Genomic DNA, 24,921 nt, shown 5'->3' on the forward strand with positions numbered 1-24,921 from the left:
GCCTTAAAGTTAGAAAAGAAAAAAAAAAAAGTCCGTGAGCAACTTATAAAAAAAGACAACTCAGATTCTATACCAAAACCTTCACAGATGCTTTTTCTTTTCTTTTCTTTTCTTTTTTCAGAAGTTGTGAAACAATGATATGTGTAATGTGAAAGCAGTTGATGATATAATGAAATGGAGAATGGTAATTATTGCTTGCAACAACAAACAAAAAAAAAGGGGGGGGGGGATCCCCTTAGAGTCACAGGTGAGTACTTTTATTTAAGTATTTCTTAGTGTATTCCTCTGTGGATAACCATATTTCTCCCCACAGATCAGCTACAGCACTGGAACAAATTAAGATCTCACAGTTCCACTCCTGCTATAAATTGATATGAATGGGGAAAGTGCTGAAGTGCAGACTATGGTCTCAAAGCAAAGGATGAGACCTGTTTAATTTAAGGCAGCTGTGGAGGAAAAATAACCAATTTATAACCATGGACATAGGGTCCAAATGGAAACAAAGCATAGGTTTCTTCAGATTTCCACTGAATGCATTCTGGCAAGGCACAAAAACCTATTATAAGCTTCAAGGTCGAAGGCATTCATGTTCATTCAGTGGAGATTTGCTTTGAACACAGCAACAAATGAAGAGTTCAGTGGGTTCACAGCATAGTGTTAACTTTTCTGATTATAATGCTGTACTCAACCTCAATAGCTTAATGCACTTTGTTGTCCATAAAGTTGATGCCCGGATTTTCCTTCTGCAACCCAGCTGTTCTCCCACTGGAAACATTTTCACATCCTCGTGGGCATATTCGCTCGCTGCACGGGCCAATCACATTGCGCCTTTAACAGAGTTGCGCCGTGTAGTCTCAACAGTCTGCTCTCAACTCTGGCTGGACAACTGTGGAGCTGCCAGGGCGACAGAAGCGCAAACGCTCGCACTTGGAGGCTACAGTACAGTGTCTGGCTGATGGGAGCTTTCTCGTGATCAGCTGCAGAGAAACTTTTTTCTTTTTCTTTCTTTTTTCTCTTTATGGATAAATGATTTTGGAATCGGATGAATGCTTCCGATAGAGATCAATTTCACCGGGATCCGAAAAATAAATGGGACAACAAAAATCGCGAGAACTTGAATCGCTCCTGTTCAGTTTTGCCAACTTTGTATAGGCTACTAGACCATCCGATCAGCCTCAGTCCGTGCGGGCGCAGCGGCAGGGGAGGCTGGATGTGGCAGGAGTCGGGTCACTGAGCTGCAGCGATCCGGGTGCGAGTTTCCTAATCTCTAACTATCCAATGTCACCGGACAGGATGATAATCGTTGGACTTCTGCTCAATGTTTTCTCTCATGGTAAGCAGCACATTTCTGATTTGGAACAGCTGAAGAGAATAAGTGAGATTTTTTTCACCCATTTAGACTGACATGTGGTAGTGTATGATTCACAGTTATGATGTTTCAAAAGGTATATTTTCTTTCAGTACCCACAACTTCGAGAGGAAATTGTGTGTGTTCTTGTGTATGTTTCATGTAAATGTATGAATGAATAACAGCATATTAGAGACCATGAAGCCACAAGCCCAGACACACATGAAGACACAGGAATTAAATTAATTTTATTGCTGTTCCGTTATTATTTTTTGTATAGTACTTATATCCACCTTATCTATGTGACCTGAATAGTAGTTGGCTTGTTGGTAGCTGGGGTGGGAAACACTTTGTGTCCACGCATAAGAAGGAGAATCAACATTGGATGGACACAGATTCATAGATAATCATATTGTATTTAGGTTTGAGATTAAAAAAAAAAACTTTTGGGACAGCCTTCAAACTAAAACCAGATAGGTCCATGAAATAATGCAAATAATAGCAGAAGTTCAGATATTACATGTGGATAATGTGTTCAGGTCTGTTCTTTCTGAGAAAGCTGATTTGGTATGTCACATATCACATGCACTGTTGAACTGGTGTCCTGGAAAGGCTGAAAATGTGCCCTTTTTTCTTTCTTTCATAAAATGCGCATTGGAAGTGGTTAGGTTGAAGGGTTAAATTTGACAGATGACATTCACAACTTCATAGAAATAACAAAAGAGACCATTTAGTGTCACTGCTTCAGCAGTCATTGTCTTTTGTGAAGATCAAATAGAGAAAGCCCTCCCTCTAATATCTGACATTTCAGTAGGATCCGTGGATTTACAGTGTGAACACAAATTAAGCTTCTCACAAGTGAGTTACATTGTCTGAAGTCAGTAATGTGGTCAGCCGTCTCGGTGGAGCATAAAGCTTGCTGGTCTGTGGTTACCCATTTAGAGTTATGTCCATTTTGATCATTTTTTTTCATGTGTCATGTACATCAGCGCTTGTGGTTCTTTACATGTCATGTACCTTGATCTATTGTTAATATAACACAGACCACATGAAACACAGCTACCGCCCACCCTGTGCTATTCACTGCAGAAATTCATGCAATTACTGTAATTGTTGGATTATGCCAGAAGAACAGGAGGTGCAGCCTTCTCCGCATCCGGGAATGTTCAGATAACATCAGGTGAGGCTGCCCATTAGAGATTAGTATCATTAGATGATAAATGCTTTCTCGTGAATGTCAAAACCTGCACACACACACACAGAATATCATAAAGTGTGTCAGACCCACCTGCCAGGCACTAAGGTGGAATCACACCAAGAAAAGCAGCTATTTTCAAGTGCTAATTAATCGAAATCTGAATCATTACACATGCAAATTAGTCTTCACTGATGTTCAGTTCTGACATTATACCTGATTGCAAAAGAAATTATTAGATTTTAATTTTGTTAATCAACATCATTAAAAAAAAAATCGGTGCAGAATCTGGTCTCAGTGTTTTGGACAAATTTGTTGCAGAGCTGCTTTGTTTTTTTCAGACTGTTAAATGTTAGTATAATGACATTCCCTATAGCTACATCTATAGGTACTGTATAAATAGTCTAGCCCCTCTGAACTCTATTCCATTTCATGCAATGCTATTTTTACCTTGCAATATATCTGACCTTGTGCAACTTGAGGTCTCAACACTGGCAGTGAGAACAGGAAGATGACACTGGCCTTCCCAAAAGGTTTGTCGGCAAGATTGAAATGTTCAAAATGAAAGAGGAGAATAAGATCTGTGTGTATAGGTTAAAAATTTTCTCCCCTTTGAACAAAAGTCCTAGCTTCAAGATTTCATTCTTAAAAAAAAACATTACTCTGTAAAATTGACTTTGAAGCATATAAGCTATCGGTCGCGTATATGACCTAATACTCAAATGAAATATCAGTTATTCTTTCAGTTATTGTTTGCATACACTGTTGAATCCCTGCTTCTTTCCCAAGGTGAATAGTGTGGTGGAAAGAAATCCCACAAATAATGCATGTGATCACTTTGAATGTGGAAACAGTATGTTTGCCAGCTATATCAGCAGAAATCTGGCTATTGTGGAGTGATATTTAACCTGACTTTGACCCTTTGCTGCCAGGCCCCTGAGGATTATCGCTAAAGTCCCAGTAGAGGCTGCAACTGCTGATTGAGTGTTGCTATTTTCGTAGCTCATTTAGTGGACGTGATTGAGCCATAACACGGTTGTCATAAATTTATTAGAGCTCATTTTCAGGCTGTGTAAAGTTACACACGTCATATGTGGACTAGTCTTTCTGGAGTTTCTATTTGGCTATTTGACTTCACCTCATGCACACTGGTTTATCCAATTCTCAGCCTCTTTATCTTTCTCTCTGTGCCAAAGGCATTTCTTTTTCTCCCTCTAAACGCTGAGGCATTGTCTTGATGTTCTCTGTGCCTGTAATTTAGTTTTGTTTAGGGTGACAGCACACAAAAATTAAATTGGCAAGAAGCCCATTGAATATTCCTTAGATAAAAAATATGAAATGGCCCTTCTGACTATGCAGGTATTTGGTATATTGCATTAAAGGAGTCATTTTAATTAGAATGATCAGATCAAGGATAGCATTTAAACGTAGGTCTGAATGACACCTGCTTTCTCACTGTCAAGCTAAAAGCATGAAAAACACTTTCTTAAATGTTAAATTGTATCACTTATATGTCTGACTAGCTATTATAGTCAATTTGTTGGTGTGTGCACTGCATCTTGATTGCTGCTCGCACACACTTGATGGCACAAACAAAAATCCACAGCCTGATGGAAACTGCCAGTGTGTGTGTGTGTGTGTGTGTGTGTGTGTGTGTGTGTGTGTGTGTGTGTGTCTGGCCAAGAAAATTTTTGGCACATTGGAATTTAGAACTGCATCAGGCAGCAGAAGGCAGAAACCTGAAATATTCACACGGATCCAGACACCCTAGCTGGCTGATGCGGCACCTGATGCATTTTACCTGGAGTACAGTGGAGGGATGCTGCCTGCGTGATGTGGCTGCACAATCCACTGGCACGCCTCATTAAGTGAGACATTATCCATGTACTAGATGCACTGGGTAGCTGTTGATTCCAAAGATGAAATGATGATGTTTTTCCTCACTAGCAGAGCTGTCACCTCTGGATTCAGACAGCTTTACCTGCTGCTTCACCAACTCTCTATCGAGCAGCTAATACTGAGAAAGGTCACACATTGATTCACTTACTCCTGACTCCATTTTACTGGGGGCTGCATAGCACTGGCACATAACCCCAGGGTTTGAGTCTTCTCTCTGGACTGTGTATATAAAAAGTGGTTAAGCAAGTGGATCTGTATATAAGTTTTCAGCACCGCAGTCACACAGAGATTCAGCCCTGTTATGTTGCACTGGGGCAATATGTATGGGTTTGCCCATACATGCAAGGTAGTTTTGGCAAGTTATATAAGGACACGTGAAGGGCTGTTCCACAATCAAGTTTTTGAAAAGAAGTTGGCAAGGAATCAGCTCTTTCTGATGATTTTTTTTTTAATGATATGACAAGTAACTCAGTGTTGTCCTCATATGGTCATGTGAAGAAAGCTGCTACTGGTAAAAAGATGGCGCTTGTGCACCTTAAGTGTGGAGAGATTTGGATGAGCTAATTTCTAAAAGAAAAATGAAGGAAGTTGAAGAGAATAAATAAATCCAGCAGGAAGACCTCGTGACATGACTGAGGAGGAAGATGCTTGAATGCAGAATAGAGAGAGGTCATATAGGTATGTAAGCGCAATGACAAGGGAGAACAAAATTTAATGCAGTATATTGTAGCTATTGTTTGATTGCTAATGTATGATGTTGTGTTTTCTTGATAAATACTAACTTTGTTTTCTGTTTCTTTTGAAAAATTTTCTTTGAGCACTAATAAGTCCAGAATACCCAGCACATCTGAAGGAAATGCATACACTTTGAAATAGCATGTTAAATAAGAGTAATCTCAGCAGGAGTTCACACACTAAATAAGTCAGCTTTCTATTATAGAAAAAAAAAAACTTTTCCCATTTCTTTTAAAAGAACTGCTCGACTGAGGCTGCCCAGGGCAGTAGCAAAACTTTTCTTATAACAAAGAGAATATGTGCAAACTGTTAAGCATATGTTTAATGTTAAAAGAAGGCTTAATGCCAGAGGACGCTGAGCCAAATGTTTGAATTTACATAATTCCCAGTGGAAATGATTGTGTCAATAAGGAGCCACTGAAGCCTTAATCAGCACTGATCAACCATCTGTGTCCTTCCTGAGGAAACAACTCTGACCACACTGCACGAGGAACAGTGTTCAGATTACACATTTTGATTTGGGCATAATGTTCTGCGGGATATTTGCTCCCATTTATTAGAAATTTCTTTTTGTGTGTGTGTGCCTTGAGGTCAATTGGTGGGTTAATTTCATATAAATACAATATCCCAATGAAGTCTCAATACAGTCATAGGTCAGCTCTGGGATGCCAAAAGTGTAGTCCCTTTAATGCGCCACTAATGAACAAAATAGGGCTACAGGGATATTGAACATTAGCCTCGTCAAAGTTTAACATTTTCATTGGGATTTCAGCTTAAAGCCACAGTTGAATATAAATCTGTGTTTAACTGCTAATAATAATATTTACCCAAACACAATCTGACATCTTCAGGCTCCTTATTTTGTTTGTTTAAACTCTGGTTTCAATTCATATTTAGTTAATATACTCATTAGAAGACCCAGAAGAACAGTAAGTATTCATATTTTAAAGCTTGCAAGAAGTCCTTTTTAATTATAGCTCCGCTTGAAATGAAAAATTCCCTGACACAAAACTGTAGCTACTGATTGTCAGCAATTCCAGTCAGATTTAAATGCAGATCTTTATGTGAAATGTTTTACGTGCACGTAAAGACTCAAATTTATGAACAGCCCAGACAGGAATCCCACTGGTTTGCCGATGAATGAGTACACGTAGTAACACTTCGTGGCTGCCATGAGCATATTTCTCCTTTTGCTCCATCTTGTTGCCGTGCTTCCATTTGCTCCTTGAGTCTGTGACTTCTTTCCAAGAAGTCCCTTCTGTCACAATTTCTGAGCAGATTTCACATCAGAGTCACACTCTCCCGCCACGGTCTCCTCTCAAGTCAAATTACTGCCCAACAATCTGGGCGCTCTACAACCCATCCCGTGTGTTTGAAAGGACGGAAGAGAAAATTGCCAAACCAGTTGGTCCCTCTGTGAATGTCGGTATGTGGTGTATGGTTTGACGTTTATGACTTCAACGTTCATCAGCTCGCAGATTCCATTAATCAGCCCAGTGAGAAATCAATAGAGTGCATTATGGCTCACATATCACAGTAATTAATCTCCCACTCACTTTTCTTTGTTTTCTTTTATCTTGAAAAACATAAACCCCATGCTTATGCCAACAATTCCCTTAATGCAGACTTTTACTGTTGCAATTTGTTGCAAAAAAAAAAAACAAAAAACATAGCGTGGTCCCACCGCTTCTTTATCATCATAGCATTAAATAATGTTATTAAAATGAACTTCTGACCTGCCTGCTGGACAAGACATAAAAGAGCTGCTTTGCACTTCATAGAGGTTTTTGTTATCTCTGATGTATACGTGTGTTGGTATGTGCATGTGTGAGCTTACACAACGAAAGGTTTTCACAAACTAAAACTGCTGATAGTCTGTCTTTATGAAGTGTAAGCCCGAAGGAGCAAACACAGAGAAAGAATAATGAATAAACTGGAGATTACATGAAGCCTACTTAGATTGCAGCTAAAAATGGTGGGAGGTAATACTTTGGTAGGATTATCGTGGTGTCATGATGCACAGATAGACAGGTAATCATCACCTTTACGTATCTTAGGATGCTGTAACTGTGAATAGGACTGATTGCCCTGTGTGTTACTATTTCTCCCCCCACCTCACCCTATGGAGTCACAGCAGTAGCTTTGGAAGTTTTCCTGCTGCGGCAATGAAGCATGGCTTCTGTTTATGATATGTCTCATGCCAAAGTGAGACGTGGACCTCATGTGGCGCCTGAGATTGCAAAACATGCAGCAGCAGAATTGGATTGCAGCCACGCTTTGTGCCGCCAGTCAGCAGGAGCTTAATCGAAGTGTGTGACCAATCTAACACAATGCCGCGTGTGTTTGCATATGAGCTTATGTGATGTAAATGTTAATGTACTGAATCATAAGTATATGTGAGGATGAAATAGGTACAGAGATTTGTTAGCAGGCGTGCATTAGTTTAAACATGATGATTTACTCAATATATTCCTGTACAACGTCATTTTATGTCTGCCAGCCTATTCATTATATGCACTTAAAAAGTGACAGGATATAGAAAATTAATGAGCTTAAGTGGGAAAAGTGAGTGCATATTGCCTACCCAAGCTATTTTCCTTCTAAGTCTGGAATTACTGTGTATCAAGTGTAATTTGTGGGGACAATAATGTGTCACATTTGAGAAAATTAATTTCCTGAAATGCTTCTTCAGATACATTATTTTTTTTTTTGAAGAGGACTTTTCCCCCCCCCCTCTCTCTCGTCTCCCTCGGGCTGCCTCTGGCCTTCCAGCATTGTGGGGTTTTTTTTGTTTTTTTTTTTATTGAGCAGCAATCAGCATTAAGAAATGATTTGTAGTTTATCACTCGTAGTCATTCTAGGCAGAACACTGCCAGTCAAAATATGCTTCATGCTTAATCACAATGGACCCACATGTTTTTCTAGAGAGAGATGCAGTGAAAATGTGGTTGGTGATATGCAGTACATTTGTACAAATACATATGCGACCTTTAGCATCCTTAAGTCGCATATTTTGCAGGGGTAGCTGTATTTATATGTGCGTAAGTAGGGGAACATCCTCAAGGTGGACATTTCAATTGAGTCACTGTCTGAGTTTGATATCCAGATTGAGTCTGTGTGTGAAGGTAAAACTGGAAGTGAAAAGGGAAGTGCTGAATAGTGCTGAATAAATTGGTTTTGTCTGTGGCATTACATGTGGAGACTGTGTCTGGCATTGGTAAAAAGCTTGTTCCAAATGGAAGGAACTGTGCTGAAAAGGATTTGCCCCTAGCTGTTCAAGTGTCTTGCAATAATAACAGCAGTGCTTTTTTTTTTTGCAAGACATTCGTGAGCACATGTATCTGAACATAGCCTAATAAATACCAGTGTGACAGATGTAAGAGAATGACAGCCATTTTTTAAAACGCATTTATATTTAAACTTGTAGATTTTTATTATGTTATCAGAGCCTCTCATTATTTTTTTTTAAAAACAAACGATCTATGCATGTTTGCTGATTTCTAGATAGCTACTGGCTTTTACTTTTTGGCCAATTACTGTGACATAGGAGTGGCCAATTCCGGAAATGCTCTCTTGGTGGTGATTCAAGTATTTGCAGAGCAAAGACGCATCCAAGTCTTGAGGGCTGGCTGTTGAATGGCATCCCTTCTAATGCAGGAAACTAACAGATTCTTTTTTTTTTTCTCACCACATGCCTAGTTGTCTTTTCGGCAGAGTTTCCTTCCTAGCTTCTGAATGCAATGCTGACTCCTAAATCTTTCAAAGAAGCACTTGAACAGACAGTGTGGACAGATTTCTAATATGGTAGTAAGATTGATTTGACACAAAAATAAAAGAGACAAAATGTTCGCTGTGAGAACATCCTGTGAAATCAGAAAAAAGGTAGGAAATCAATCTTAAAATTACACTTTGGAGAGATGTCAGCAGTAGTAATGCTGCACTTAATGGGATACATCAAAAAGTAGATGAAGAAGTAGTTAATGGGATGAATCATGAAAAACATCGGTGGATCCTCCACTAAGCGGTTTAATCAAACAGTATGGCAGTGCTAATTTAGTGACTAAAATCTTTTTCTGGGGGGGGTAGCAGATGAGGACATATATGACTAAATATTTGGCCAAGCTCTATGCTCATCTTTCTCACCGAGTTCAAAAACAAAATCAGTTTACTGTTTAAACTGAGAGATGAAGCTAACTCATAATACCTGGCTCCATCGTACTAAATTGTGAGGTGAAGCATTCTAAAAGTTTATAAGGACATGGTGCAACTCCCATTCATACAAATACTGTGCTAAACATAATAATAAACTTATAAAAAAAAAAAGTCACAAGTGTTATTTAAAGTTGCATTTAAAAAAAACAAACAAATAAGAAAATTCAATTAGGATGCCCACTGGGAAGATGAGGAAATAATTTGAAAATTATTATAGCCATAACATACTCCTGTAGTGTTGTTAAATTATTCTCCTTTGTCTCTTTGATGAGAACTAGAGGTTTTGCTCTATTACACTTTTCGGTTTTCAATTTAATCTTCCTTTCTGGATATGATCATAACCTGTTTAGGTCTTATGGGGTGCACTCACCTTGCTCTGTTGCCTTAATTAAAGCCTATTTAGTCCTGACTGGTGGGATAATAAATCCAATTATGTTGGCAACACACAGTTTTCACCACTTACAACATTAACCTTTCTTGCAGGTGGTGTAACAGTATCTGCATCCTTAGACTGTTTGGTGGCTGAGCAGGGATGCATCCAGGAGCAGTCCTGCATGGTCATCTATCGATTGCTAGAGTACTGTGCGGCTGAGGAAGCCGTGGCGCCCCTCGGCGCAGATGCACGATTGGAGTGCTTGGAGGCCCAGAACTCCTTGCAGCGTTATCGTCCCCTTCAAGTTTGCAAGTGCCAGCGGGGCTCTCGCAGGGAGGAACACTGCCTCAAGGTCTACTGGACTGTGAGATTTGCAGGTAGGCTTTAGCATTATTGTCTGTGTGTGTGTGTCTCTGTGTGTGCTGAATTCTCAGCTGGATTATGCATGTGGTCTTTGTTATGCTTTTTTTAGCATATGATGAGTATGAAGTGTCTCCATATGAAGAACTGAAGTTAAACCTGGTGAGAAACATAGAGATGTCACGTATGGCCTCCATCATGTCAGGTAGAGTATATCTGTTGTGTGGTTTTGTTCTCAAGATACATTTAGGTCCCAGTTTTTATTTCCTGGTGTGTATTGCTCCCCCAGCTTCCTCTATTACTGTGGATGGTCAAAACCAGTGTTTGAAGGCTGCTCAGGACTGTGGCCTGTACGAGAAATGCGGCTCCCTGCGGTCAGAATATGTTGTAGCCTGCACCAAGCGAGCAACAGTCTCTGACAACAGCTGTAACCGCCAGAAATGCCACAAAGCCCTGCGGCGCTTCCTGGAGCGTGTGCCAGAGGAGTACAGCTTTGCTTTGCTCTTCTGTCCCTGCTCTGACACTCTGTGTGGGGAGCGCCGGAGGAAAACCATCGTCCCGTCATGCTCCTATGAGGAGAATGTGCGAGGGGAGGAGAGAGTGGGCAAGCCCAACTGCCTCAGCCTGCAGAACTACTGCTCCAGAGATGAGCTGTGTAGGTAAGATGGCTTTTTGAGTGTATTGATACAGAACATTAAGTGCTCTTTGTATGGGCCCAGAATAGAAAAAGCATCCAAAGATGTGCCACAAATTTTGCAAAGTTAACCATGAGGAATGACTTACAGTCCTCCAAATGGCAACATTAAACACACAGTACCATTTTTTAAAAAGCTAGTGGCACTGTTGAGCAACATTTAGATGAGCGTCTCCCATTTTGTTAGTTTTCATTACTGACTTTATTCTTAATTAAAAAAGAAATACGGGCATCATCTTTTTCTAGAGCTCAAAGTGAGATACAATTTTGTATCAACTAAATCCAGGATATTCAGATTACTATTAGGGCAAGAAAATCATATTAACACATTTTAACTAAAATAACTTAAATGATCAATCAACAGAAGTGGTGCAAATGAATTTTCCTTTCACTGATGAATGAGTTAATTAAAAAAGCTTGTTCTTAAAGCACAAACATGTAGGAGTTTAAGGGTGACGTGTGAGCTACACATCCCAGATGACTAGTGTGGGAATAAATCTAAATCTCCAGTGAGTGCAAGCTGGTTCTAGTACTGAATACTTTCTCAAACTTATTACTGATAATGTAGCAAGGCACAAGCAAATGGAAAGATGATAACTAGGCGCTGATATGAATGCAGATGTAAACAATTTAAATGCCAACAATTTAAAAATCATCTTTGTAAATGCTTCATGGCACTTTTCTCAGATGTGCTTTAGCATGTCAGTAAAATTATACAATCCAAGATATCCTGAACATAACAGATCCAGTGCACATCACACGCTATTAGCTTTAAAGTTTAATTACAATCTAATTAAAAACTAATGTTATGTCCCCTCGTGCCACCAAATCAGCTCTGACTGATCAGTGCATGAACACAGGATATTTGGGGTGTCCTGTGGTGTTTGCATTGGGATGTTGTCAGCACTGCCTTTGAGTTCTTTAATGGGGTGGGGTAAGACTTGATGCAGTGCATCCCCAGATCCCAATTTCAATGCTTCATTGAATTTGGATATGGGAGGTTTGGAGACTGGATCATCAATTTTAGCTCTTTATAGTATTCTAAGCAGTTTTGTGGTTTATTGGAGCATTGTACTGCTGCTAACAGGGAGTGGTGTTGCCATGGGGGTGACTGGTCTGCAACAGGGTTTAGGCAGGTGGTACATATGAATGTTACATCCATATTAATGCCAGGACCCCATGGGTTTTCAGCATACCATTGCATTGTAACTCAAAGATTAAAGTCTTAGAATATAAATATTTTATGCCTTGAATGTACTGTATCCTTTCTTGTCTGCTGGTAGGGAAATATAAGCAGGTGACAGCTCCTTTGAGGCCACAACCACTGAGGCTGCTTTTTACAGACACAGGAGTGGGAGCAAAAGATCAGACCAGTTTGCTTTCAATGACCCAGAATTCATAGCTTCTGGGTCCTGCTCATCAGGATGATTTGTGAGGCCAGTTTTTGTTCAAGCTCTGTCTACTTATTGTTCATAAATGGATATAACGACACTCACTGGGCACTTTGTGAGGTATACTTGTTTACCTGCTTGTTAACACAAATAGCTAATCAGCCATACACATGGTAGCAACTCAGAGAAATTTATATTAGAAAAAAGCTGCCTGGTCTGTTGAGTCTCAATTTCTGCTGCGACATTCATAAATCAGGGTCAGAATTTGGTGTAAACAGCTTGAAAGCACAGCTCCATTATGCCTTGTAGCAACAGTTCAGGCTGCGTCTGGTGGTGTAATGCTGTGGGGGATATTTTCTTTGGAGTTTAAACACCTCAGCCTGCCCTTATATTGTTGCTGATCATGTCCATCACCTTATGTATTCACCTTCTGATGGCTGCTTCCAACAGGATAACGCAATATGTCACTGAATTCAAATCATATCAAACTGGTTTCTTAAACATGACAATGAGTTCCCTGTACTCAAATGGCCTCCACAGTCACAGGATCTCAATCCAGTAGAGCACCTTTAGGATGTGGTGGACTGGGAGAGTCAAATCATGGATGTGTAGCCGAATCTGCAGTAACTGTGTGATGCTGTCATGTGAGTATGGACCAAAATGCCTGAGGAATGTTTCCAGCACTTTGTTGCATCTATGCTGTGAGGAATTAAGGCAGTTCTGCAGGCAAAAGGGGGGTCCAGCCAGTACTAGCAAGGTGTACCCAAAAAAGTGTCCAGTTAGAATGTAGTGTGCATTTGAATATCAGAAGTTAGTAATGATAAAAGAGAAAAAAATACTTGAGAGTTAGTTGAAAGTAAGAGGGTGATGCAACACTCACACTTTCATCATGCGGCATTATGAGCTTTTTTTTTTTTAACCAAAAAAAGATATGAGGTTCTCCTGTTTCACTCCTGTTGCCATGTGTTACTATGCCAAAAAGTGTGGGAACAGCATCAAAACACATATCACAGTTATTTAATGTACAGTGCATGTATAGCTCCACTGATTATTGATAAACTCTTTGAATGATTCAGCTGCAAATGACTAAATGTGTGCATATTTAATACGTTAACGTCATAAGCCCTAGGCTACTCTTTAAAATTAAAGCCTGGAAAAAAAAAAAAAAGACTCAGTTAGGAACACCTACACAGCTGCGAGGCCAAACACCACAACCTTGGGCTCTATATGTAAGAGACACTTTTTGAACTACAAAAAGTTTTCATCACGAGACCAGACCGAGATTTGAAAAACTCCAACAAAGATTTTAAATTTAACTCCAGCCAGAAATGAATGACTCAGTAGACTCTGCTGCTGTTGACTGTAATCCAAAAATTCTGATAATTCCGACAACCCAGATTTTATACAAAAGTAGTGAACCACAACAATCCCTCATTAGTCGTAATTGTTGTAGCATCCAGCAGTCTTTTTGTTTAGTGTGCAGGTTGTGTTTCAGCGATACAAATTGTATATGTACCTCCGAGTGGAAAGGGTTGATTGTAAACCTCAAAGACATCATCTACTTTTAAAACATATGATTTGCACACCTTTCAAATGACCGGTGTCAGCACTGACAATGACAGTGTGTGCGTTTCCACAGAAATGAAGCCGGTGTTGGTGTGCAAGAAAACGTCATTTTCTGAAGTTTTACTAAAGTATCAGGCGGTTTTCATGTACATGCACAGCTATCTCTTTGTGTGTTGGGCTCCTATACTATGTTGTTGTTTGTGTGGCTCTTGTTGTTTTCATTCAGCAAAACCCTGAATCCCAAAATGGAATTGTCAAAACACTTTTAAAATGCACACTCTGTTTCTCTGTGCTGACACATGAAAAACTGTTTTCTCTTCTTTGCGTGTGTGTGTGTGTGTGTGTGTGTGTGTGTGTGTGTGTGTGTGTGTGTGTGTGTGTTTCAGATCCCGGTTTGCTGATTTCCAGCACAACTGCCAGCCCTCCCCTCTCTCTGCCTCTGGCTGTATGCGAGAGAGCAGAGCCATGTGCCTGAAGGCTTACGCTGGACTCATAGGTGAGGTGGAGGAAAAACAAATTAAAGTGGTAGAAGAGGCTGAAAGAGTGTATTGTTCAGAAAAAAAAAACCTGACAGAATGCCACACACAGAACTCATTGTAATAGTTGTTTAGCAATGATATTTGATATGTATAATGTTTGCTATGCAAAATAAATCTACAGTGGTGCACAAATGGTCCTCAGCTGCTGCTCTTTTTTAGCATCATTTATAAGCAACACATTCAAAAATTGTGTTTCCAGCAGCTCAACAAAATAATGTGGGGAATATTATTTTCACTTGCGCTTCACACGAAAAATGTAATTTTGGATACCCCAAATTATCAATATCTAGAGCTGGAAAGCTGGTGACACCATATCTGCAGGGCATCTAATACTTTAGTAGTCTGAGTTTTACCTTTCTTAGAGGTGTGTGCTGAAAATAAAATTCTGAGGCAAAAGGAAATATGATTTTATAAGTTCATAAAGTTGCACCTGCAATATGACTCCTGTCTTTTTCTATAACCAGGAACTATCATGACTCCCAACTATGTGAGCAACAGCAGCACAGAGGTGTCCCAGTGGTGCACATGTGAAGGCAGTGGGAATGAATGGCAGGGCTGTCAGCGCATCCTGCAAATGTTCACCAACAATGTTTGTCTGCGTGAGTATGATGTAAAAGGTTAGGGAAGGCAGCCCAGAACAACTTTAGGGCTTTTTATCCGAAGAAAAAAGGAATGCCAAAAATGTTCTAACGAATGCGGTGCTCACAGCAGCTGTTAGAACGGCTCAAGACAAATAAAATTTAAGGTCTCGATTTTTCCTTATATCTTACTGTAATACAGCTGAGCAGCCAAACTTGGCACACAGGTACATCTTTGGCCCCTTAGGGTTCTTATCTATATCAGATATTATGACGCCATCATGTTGCCTAGCAACCACCTAGCAATGGGCAAAAAAAAATTACCTCTATTTATGATTTATGCAACTAATACCTTATAAAAGGATTATATCATTTTTATGTCATGACAGTAACATCTAATTTGGTTCCACAAAATCTAAATTGTGCATTATATGTTATGACATCATGCTAGTAACTACCTAGCAATGGTCTAAAATGAAATGTTTTTAGTATTTATAAGACCTCATGTAAGCATCATATCATTTTTGTTTCACAACAATAACATCTAACTTATATTCACAAAACTCCACATATACACGATGTATTATGACACCATCAGGTTGCCTGGCAACCACTTAGCAATGGGTTGAAATGATCTATTTTAGCATTTATGCACCTGTGACACCTTATGCAAGCATCCTGTCATTTTAATTTCACAACAGGAGCATCTCATTTATATCCAGAAAACTTCAGTTGTGCGATCTATATTATGACACCATGAGGTTGCCTGGCAACCACCTAGCAATGGTCTAAAATGACCTGTTTTTAGCATTTATGCACCTATAACACCTTATGCAAGCATCCTGTCATTTTAATTTTACAACAGCAACATTCATTCATATCTGCAAAAACTGAATTATACATTCTATATTATAATGTCATCATGTTGCCTAGCAACCATCTAGCAATGAGCTAAAATGACCCATATTTTGTACTTATGCAACTACAACACCTTATTAAAGCACTGTATCATTTTAATTTCACAGCCAACAGCAGGAATAGGCCAAACAACACTGTAGCATGGACATGTAGAAAAGAAACTGTATATGACCATTCAGACAGACAGGTGTGTTTCAAAATAAAACCTCTGCAGTTTCAGGATATTTAAACTTCAGTAAAGAGGACGTAAAGTCATCATAACTTCAAGAAAGTGTGTGCACCTTTTTGACCATTTACTGTAAGCTTTTGGTTGTATATGTGCATTTCATTTTTAATATAGTTGTTTTTATTTTATTGTTTGTCTCTTTTGTCCTTTTTTTTTTTTTTTTTTTTTTTTTTTACATTTTGTGTTATTAGAATACGTTCTGGAACATTTAAGTGAAAACACAAGTAATTGATTTGTCTTGCAAATCAAAATTAAAACACGCTGCTCCTCTTTGCTAAGTGTGTCATAGCTGACAAATCTCCCTGTGTCAGCACAGTGACAGAGGAAATGTTACTTTTTAGATGTCAAATGTGAGTATTATTTAAATTAATGTAGGGATTCTGATCTAACTGAGCATTTTAAATTTGCATGAATACAGAATTCAAATTAGGTGGGTCATAATTGATGATTGAAATGGCAAACCACTGAACCGTAATGTTTTCTTATAAATAAATCAATGGCAAGAGACACTATGCCTGGTGCGTGGCTGGCTGCCAAATGTGAATCTGATTTCCAAGCTCTGTGGAGTCAATAAATCCTTTCACCAAATCTGATAAATATAATGTGGCTTTTTGTTGAACTGTTGCCAAACCAGAATGGATGGAAGAGCATCATCTCAGTTTACGGCTGTATAAGTATATAAGTATATATGTACATGTATAAAGAGAACTGTAAAATTTAAAAACATTTTACATTACAATATAGTAGAACCCATTGTTATCTATATACTATACTGTAATAAGAGTACAAGAATAAGTGTTAGAGGTCAGACAGGTTGTCGTAAGTAAACTGTAATTACACATTGTGTCGCCCAGCCACCAATCAATCAGTAAATGTCCAGCATACACTAAACATTTAATCTGTGTTTCCTTTTCTGCATCAAATGATTTGTCCTAGTCATCCAAAAGTAGGGTTCAGGGTACAATTAGCTGAGTGAACACCCATGCAAAAGGAAGATAGGGAAAACAAATGCAGCATATTACAAATATTACAATGACTCATTTTAATGACCACATTAATATTTATCTGCCTTTTATGTATCCCACCCTATTGCTAAAGTCAGACAAGTTGAAGCTAGAGTGGATCAGCAGTTCTCTTCCAGCAAAGGGAAGGGAACTGCACTTATTTGTGTTTATATAATCATAGCATTTAAAATTAAAACATCACACAGGTAATATGTAATAGTATATGGAAGTAGCATAAGAAATTAATTCAAAGTGATCAAACATTAAAATACAGTTGCCAGATTCTACGTAGTCCAGTGAAAAGATAAGAATTAAGAGGCTAATTAGCAGCCAGATGCACCTCTATAGCAGTAGAAATTTTGGCAGTTTGCTGGTCTAGAGCATTGATGTGTGTTAACACAATGCCACAATTTTCCCAGGAGTGGACATCCCAACAAATTCACCTCAAATTCAGACCGTGCAATGTTCAGAGAAACTGCAAAAACCCAAGAGCTACATCTCAGACCCTACTGGCCTCAGTCAGCATGTTAAATGTTCATTTTTTTAAAAAACTTTTTGGCCACAGCGGCTTCTATCGACAGTCTATAGAGACAGGAAATTGGGGAAGGATATAGGGCAAGCTGGCGAAGGGCCAGGACTTGAGCCCACGCCACCTCAGCGCTGCATATGTGTGCGGTCATCTGCTCCACCACTGAGCCACCCGGGTGTACTTAGTTTTTCACATAACTGTAGTTCAAATATAGTAGCAGTAGAAAATGTGTAAAAGTATTTGAAGACCCACTAATGGCTTCACCAGAGATCACAGACAGTTACAGTACTAATGTTAATATTTGAGTACTTTATTTACTGTTCTTTAACTTCCAGAACTGCTTGGCAACACGTGGGCATGGAATCAATCAGTTTCTGTAATAACTGTTCACACCAAAGCTGATATTTTCTTGTCTGTGGCAGCCAGGAGGTTCTCTCTGTGGGATTTAGCTAAAATGACATTTGGAAAGTCTGGAAGAGATTTGAAATTAAATTATTTTCATTGCATTGCAAGTATTGCAAGTATGTAGGGAACCCATAGGAAGTATTGCACAAAGTTTTGACCTAAAGGTGGCATTTGATGAAAAGTCAGAAAATTTCAGTTATTAGAACTCATGCCAAAGGATATATATTGCTCTCTCTCTGTGTGTGTGTGTGTGTGTGTGTGTGTGTGTGTGTGTGTGTGTGTGTGTGTGTGTGTGTGTGTGTGTGTGTGTGTGTGTGTATATACATCCAATGGCTGAGGGAGGAGGCTGGGACACCCAGAGAAAACTCATGTAGTTACAGGCAGAACATGTCTACTCCATGTGCAGAGGCCCCAGACTAGCAGATTTGAAATCAGAACCTTTATAATGTGAGGTGAAAGCGCTAAACACTGCACTACCATGCCACAATTTTCTAAAAAAAAAAAATAACCCAAATATATTCAAATATTCATTTCTTATGCAGTTACGCAGTATTTTCAGAACTGGTAGCTCTAACTTTGCTTAGAAAAGTCACTGATAAAATTTTTTTTGGTGATGCTTCAAGGATGAATAATGATGTGACGCTAAAGATTTCCCCTGCTGGTTTTGTTTTTAGGCAATGCCATCAGCTCCATGGGAATCTCTGTACCTCCTCCTGTGGAAAACTCTCCCGTGCCAACTTCTCAGCCCTCCCCACGCATTTACCAGGAGAAGGTCCACGTCAGTGTTAACACTCTTCCTGAATTCAACAGCGTAAGTTGTCTCGACACTCTCTCACCATATGTTGGTGGCACCAGTTCAGCTAAAGAGGCAGTTGCCTGTATATCAGGTGATAACACCAAAGTGGGACTATCGCAGTATGCTGGGCCCAGGAGCTCCTTGTATAAACTCAGATTACTTCTCTTCCCCTCTCTCTCTCTCTCTGCTATCCCCACCTCTTATTGTGGCTGAGGATTAGCCGTAGGTGTTTGCAGCAGTAGACTCAGCCCTTAATTTTAATATTCATGTATGCACACCCATCTGCTTCATATTCTCCATTCTCTCACTATTTTAATCCTCCTAATTCCGCATTTTCTTTTCCTCCTATCCCAGGCCACCCACCCTCATAGCACAGAAGCTCTGCCCCTAGTAGATTTACAAGACATTGAGATACACAGTTCATTTAAAGATGATGCACTGTAGTTTCACTGAGAAAAGTCCAGATTATGAATTCTTGTGGCTATACTGAAGTGAATGTCTACTGCAGCACTCCAAATTTCCTTTGATGCTTTCATCGATATTTTGATGCTTTGATTTGAGAAAAATCTGAAACTTAAATAAATGTATACTGAAAAATGGATGGATGACTGTACTACAAGTTTCTTCCTCTACTCTTTAATGCCAGAGAAATTTCAAGGCCATTCTGAATTCGGAAAAGTAAAAACTCAAACTAAAGTAAAGATCTGAGATAAAGTCAGTATGCCCTCACACCATCCTCCGTGCCTTTTTTCAGGAGGCTTCACTGTACTGGGGCTTTCTCATGGGAAAAATATGTAGCATATGAAGTCATTCAACAGTGAGAGATTGTTGAATGTGATATCTAGAAGGAGAAGTTTTGCAAAATCTTGTATGGATTATTAATATTAAACTTTGCTTCTTTCTTATTCGCACCAATAGCTTTAAACAAAACCACTGAAAATAAAATTTAGTGAATAACCTAATATTTTACTGAAGGCAACCTCTGATCACACACAGGTCATTAGTAGGTGTGGCTGTATTGTCAAAAAGTGTGAAACCACATCTTCTACATCACTACAAACTTGCTTTGGATTGAAGGTGGAGGCCCAGCATAGATTTATGTAGTAATATTGAGGTAATAGGGGAGTTTTCTGCCAGCTGACTTGTGTAAGTTTTCACTTTAGAGTCCGAACACCTTTTTTAGATTCTTATCCATCACACAGTTCCTTGGTGAGACATCTGATTTGTTCCAAATTTTCCTGCAACATGAGAGAAATAACCCCAAATCATATAGCCAGAGTTTTAAAAAACTTTCTTCAATGACAAGAAGAAGCAGAAGCCTGGAGACAGCTGATACAGCTCCCCAGAGCCCTGAAATACAAATGCAGTCAGAACTGAATTATATGAGAACACAGAAGACACTGGAATAGTCTAAGTATAGCAAGATCTCTATGAAGAACCTTCATCAAGTGTGGCGCAAAATGTGCACAAGTTTATCTTAGAGAACCGGTGCTCTTTCTGCTTAATTTTCTAAGCATTCTCCATTTACGTTTTCATTTTTAAAACTTTTGCACAGCAAGTTGGAGATTACTGGTGAGACTTCTAAATGTGGTTTTTAGAATTTCATTAATATTAATAATAGATCGGACTTACCAGAAGTCTTAGGTTCTTATGATCCTCATTTTTACATTTAAATTGTAATTTTTGGAGTGTTACTAATCTGTCAAGGACAGCTGGGTTGTATGCTTCATCATAATTTAACTGTCTTCTTGTACTGTAAGTCATACAAGTAGAAAGCCTTACAGGTTGTAGTGCTCCTGTGGTCACTTACTGTACAATATCTGCAACAATCTTTTTAAAAGTAGGTTCCAAAATGCATTACTTACTGTGGGATTAGAGAAAAAGCAAAAGATACAAGAGTATCAGTTTCCTTACTGAGAGCTGTCTTCTTGCTTACAATATTTTAGCCCATTATGTATTTTAACTGCCTACATTTTATTTTTAACCATCTAAATTACATCGTTTTAACACAAACAGCAAACCTAATGTGATGCATAAAAAAAAGGGCAAAGCTCAATTCTGCTGCATGCATTGTGATCCGGGGGTCTGCATTACATACCCCAAATATCATTTGTCTGGCCTACTCCAACATCGACAATCAGGCTAAGCAGTCACACGAAGGTAGTTTTCAACTCAGTAAGTCAATCCAGAGTTTCTTAATTTAGCAATGAGAGGCAGTGTTAGCAGCATGTGACCAATCAATCACAAACACAGAAAGGTCTACTGGCATAAATAAGGATGAAAAAACAGAATCCAGTTTATGAATAAAAGCAGAATTCAAACCGATAATTAGCTTTAGCCTACTTGCCAATCACAAGCCTATCTCATCTCTAACACAGAGAGACAGACAGTCATATACTCTCACACTTCACATTGTGTGAAGGACAAATATACTGCAGCTGCAATTTTACCAACTTCCTACTAGCATAACATTTATTTTGATGGTCTCATGGTCTTGGTGCAGTTGTTTATTTCCTTTTTCTATTGCAATAAACTATTAAAACAGTTATTTCAGCTGTTCTGTAATTATCTTTAGATTTCAGTAGGAATGGAGCTACAGGGCAGCACACCTCTTTTTTATATATATACTGAGTGGAGAGCAGCTAAGAGAGTGGTAAATAAAGGAATAGATGAAAAAGAATATTCACAATTAACAGGTGTAATCCAAAACAAAATTACAATAAAAAAGATAAAACATTCAAATTTACTGAAAGCCCATAGGAGAGATAGCAAAAAAAAAAAAAAAAAAAAGTAACATAAAAATGTAAAATCAAACCAAATCAAAGGGCGAGCTGAATACGGCTGCTGGGAATTTACTAGATGTAAAAACTCAAAATCACAGAACAATGTTTGTAACCATAGATGAAAAAAGCTCTTTAAAGAAGTTTCTGCGAGCTACAGCAAAGCAATAACATGTTCTGGCTTGTCTTAGCAGCTACAGCAGCACTTGTTAGTCTTTTGCCATGGGTCTTCACCCTGGGGGATCTTATTGAGGTGATGGTTACAATGATTGAGTCCTTTGCTGCAGATTTCTTGTTGCTTCTCCCATTTGTGACCCTGACCTAGCTCTTAAGTTGCCCCTTCTTTATGCTTAGCGCTGCAGCGGCTTGCCAGTGACTGTTTCCTCACCATGGCTTCCTAGTTACTAATTTTCATTTCCTTCCATGTTTCTCTCTTCTCGTGCCCTCCTATAACTGTGTATCTGTTGTCCGTGCACTTTTCATCCCCTGGGCATCCTGAGTTAGAACCTTTTTTAAAAAAATAAAATAAAACAAAACGAACAAAAAAAAAAAGCATGCAAAGTATAAAAACAGCAATAAAAACTGACTACTAAAATTGTACAATGTCTACGATAAATAGATTACTTCCATCTGATGACATGAGTGAAGCATTATCCTTTTGCTTTTTCTCCTAAATTACCATCTCAAGAAAAAGCTACAACCATTATCAGAATTAATGCCTTAATTCGTTTTCAGATCACACAAACTATGTATAAAATCCAGCACAGGCGAAGTTTACTTTGCACCGAGTCTTGCTGTGAACCCAAAAGCCATGTCTTAGCTCCAAGGCTGTTTTGGCTTTAGGATATTTTTTACATGTGGTTTGGATTCTGGGTTAATGCAGACTTTCTCTTCCTGACCTCTCCTCCATGCTCCAGCACACGTGTTAATTGAAAGAATTTCTCTTCCTGTGTATTCGCAGAGAGAAGACAGTGAAGAAGTGGAACAAGAGGAAGAAGCAAGCAAAGAATTCAACGTCATTCCGCCTTATTCCGAAAAGGACTCTGACACAGAATCGGGTGCTAGAGGGAGCCAGCGAGGAGCAGCTAACCAAGCAGTACCCGTGTACCCATTACTGCTGCTGCCTGTGCTCATCATAGACTGGAAGTGTTGGAGCTACTGAAGCCTCCATCTCATTCTCCACTTACATTTTACACTCGCTACTGCTGTCAAATCCATCTCAGCACTCAGAATGAACCTCAGAGGACAGTCATGAAGAAGAAATGTAAATACTCGTAACATTTTATTCTTTTTCTAGTTTTGTATCCTGAATTTTTTTTTAATTCAGTTTTTCCTCTTGAGCCTCCTCAGATGTTAAAAGATATCCATAGTCCTGCTGTACCCATGTTGTCTTTGCTCAACTGAAAGGAAGAGAACAACATGAGAGCATGAGTGAGTTGAGAGGTTTTCTCTGGGCAAATGCTCTATCTAGAGCCTGCTTCACACTGAAACCCCTCTTTTAACAAGAAGCACATTGCCCAAGGCTGCATACACTTTACGTGCTCCCAAAAAAACCCATAACCAGTCTACTCCACTGCAACCAGGCATGAGCATGGCTTTTGATTTCTATTTCATGACTCGTGTCACATTCGTTTCTCTGCTGCCCCTTCGGCTCTTCCTCTCCCTCCTTCATACTGTGGTAGAGTAAGATAATCCACTTTACAACAAGCTAATAAGAAACTGCGACACACTTAAGCTGCTTTGTACTACTAAAAACGAAACACTTTTTGAAATTGCTTCATTTAAAAAGTGATAAAATGTGAAGCCAGTGTGTTGTTGCATTGTACATGGTTCTCTGCATTTCGTGCGCCGAAAAACCAAGAGCAAGAGTCACTCTGCTCTCTTTCTTTTGTTAACACGCCACTTAGTATTATTCCTACCGCAATGAGTGGCTGAGAATTCAACCACGGGCAAAAGCAATGAGATCAAATTCTTTTGTAGAAATGACGAGGAGAGAAAAGCAACATAAGCAATTACAGCACAATTCAAATTGCTCAGCATGCAGGGGAAGTCTAGAGTAGGGCTCAGGGGAGGAAAAAGCCAATTTACTGCTGTCATACCCTCTCACTTCTTTTATCCTTAGGAGATGTTTTTTTAGTGCGCCTTCACCATCACGCACTGTAGATGCTGTGAGAGCGAGATGCAGCGATAGGGACGGACACAGGAGGCTGTAAAGCCTGCTGGCTGCTCTGATCATTGAGCAGCACATTGAGCCATTCTCTCTGCCTGAAATATCTTTTGCTGATGTTAATGATTTTTCCTCTTATGGCTCATTTTCTTGTGAAATTATGCAGCTGCAGGGGTGTAGGTAAAGAGAAGTATAGTGAAGCTTTTTTAAGAGGGATAAACTTATCTAATTTGATGACGAGTTTGCAAGAAATAGCTGGTCTCTCTGCAAAGAGAATTGCTTCATGTTCTCTCACATGTCATAAACTGATGTACCATCAATTCACTGTAATTACAAATTCACATTTTTAAGAAAATAATATGTAATGGAGTAACTGCATTGATGGGTGACTTGAGACTGAGTCACCCCATCTGCTGGGCTTGTTTATTAATATGAAGACTGAACTGTGGATGTGTCTTGACAGTGTAAAGGCAGAAAGATGCTGGAAGCATATGAACCCTCTTCCCCTGCCAGTCTATCCTATTTCAAAGTTTAGGGAAGTTAAAGTTGGACTTTGAATGGATGTTGTAAGGTTAGTACACCTGCAGTGACTATTGCTGACTCTAGGGCAAAATGACATCATGCAAGTTTTTGACCAGTTACTTGTTGAGAGCAAAGTTTTGAAGTATGACTTCACGGTTAGCCAAGTTATGCCAAGGGAACATAACTGGACAGAATAAGTGAAGTAATAGTCTGATTTGACACCCAGCAGGCATTCACATTTATAAAGCAACCTTGAGAGACGTGCCGCTAATGACAGAGAAACATTACTCATCAGTGTTACACTGCAGAATCAGCTGCAGCCAGTTATAAAGTATCCAGTGTCAGTAACTGCATCCTGTGCACTCTGGCCTTAATGACTTAATGTGAGTTTACATGTATGTTCGCATTTCATGAGGGTTTGTTTATATTTGTAAACTATGTAAAGTAAACATTTATGTCAGATGTGGCTTTAAAAAGCTTACCTTCCATTCATAAAACTGAGTTATTAGAAGAAACTATGTGAATATCACCAATTTACACAATTTCTATGTTATATCATGGATGTGGTGAGGCTGTGTACAGTACTGTTTCACATGCTTACCTTCTTGTAAAAACATATCAGACATGCTGAATAATGCTGACCTTAGTGTGTATTAACTGTGTAATTTTGTGACATAGCAGAAA

The 24,921-nt window shown here is 39.1% G+C and overlaps 1 protein-coding gene across 1 annotated transcript; it reads left to right on the forward strand.

Moving 5' to 3' along the window:
• Positions 1-886: 886 nt before the first annotated feature.
• LOC115791556 (GDNF family receptor alpha-4-like) lies at positions 887-24,921 on the forward strand. The gene is made up of 8 exons (XM_030745665.1): positions 887-1,333; positions 9,873-10,139; positions 10,235-10,327; positions 10,412-10,781; positions 14,160-14,269; positions 14,777-14,911; positions 18,647-18,783; positions 22,510-24,921. Exons 1-8 carry the CDS (start codon positions 1,279-1,281, stop codon positions 22,708-22,710), a joined length of 1,368 nt encoding a protein of 455 aa, XP_030601525.1. The 5' UTR covers positions 887-1,278; the 3' UTR covers positions 22,711-24,921.

Source organism: Archocentrus centrarchus, chromosome 14 (genome assembly GCF_007364275.1).
Source record: "Archocentrus centrarchus isolate MPI-CPG fArcCen1 chromosome 14, fArcCen1, whole genome shotgun sequence".
Classification (NCBI taxonomy): Eukaryota; Metazoa; Chordata; class Actinopteri; order Cichliformes; family Cichlidae; genus Archocentrus; species Archocentrus centrarchus.

Bases quoted from the DNA above. Each gene is read 5' to 3' on its own strand.
- LOC115791556 (XM_030745665.1), top strand. From the start codon at position 1,279: ATGTCACCGGACAGGATGATAATCGTTGGACTTCTGCTCAATGTTTTC. The intron at 10,328-10,411 runs GTAGAGTATATC...TTGCTCCCCCAG, and splicing joins TATGGCCTCCATCATGTCAG to CTTCCTCTATTACTGTGGAT. The intron at 10,782-14,159 runs GTAAGATGGCTT...TGTGTGTTTCAG, and splicing joins TCCAGAGATGAGCTGTGTAG to ATCCCGGTTTGCTGATTTCC.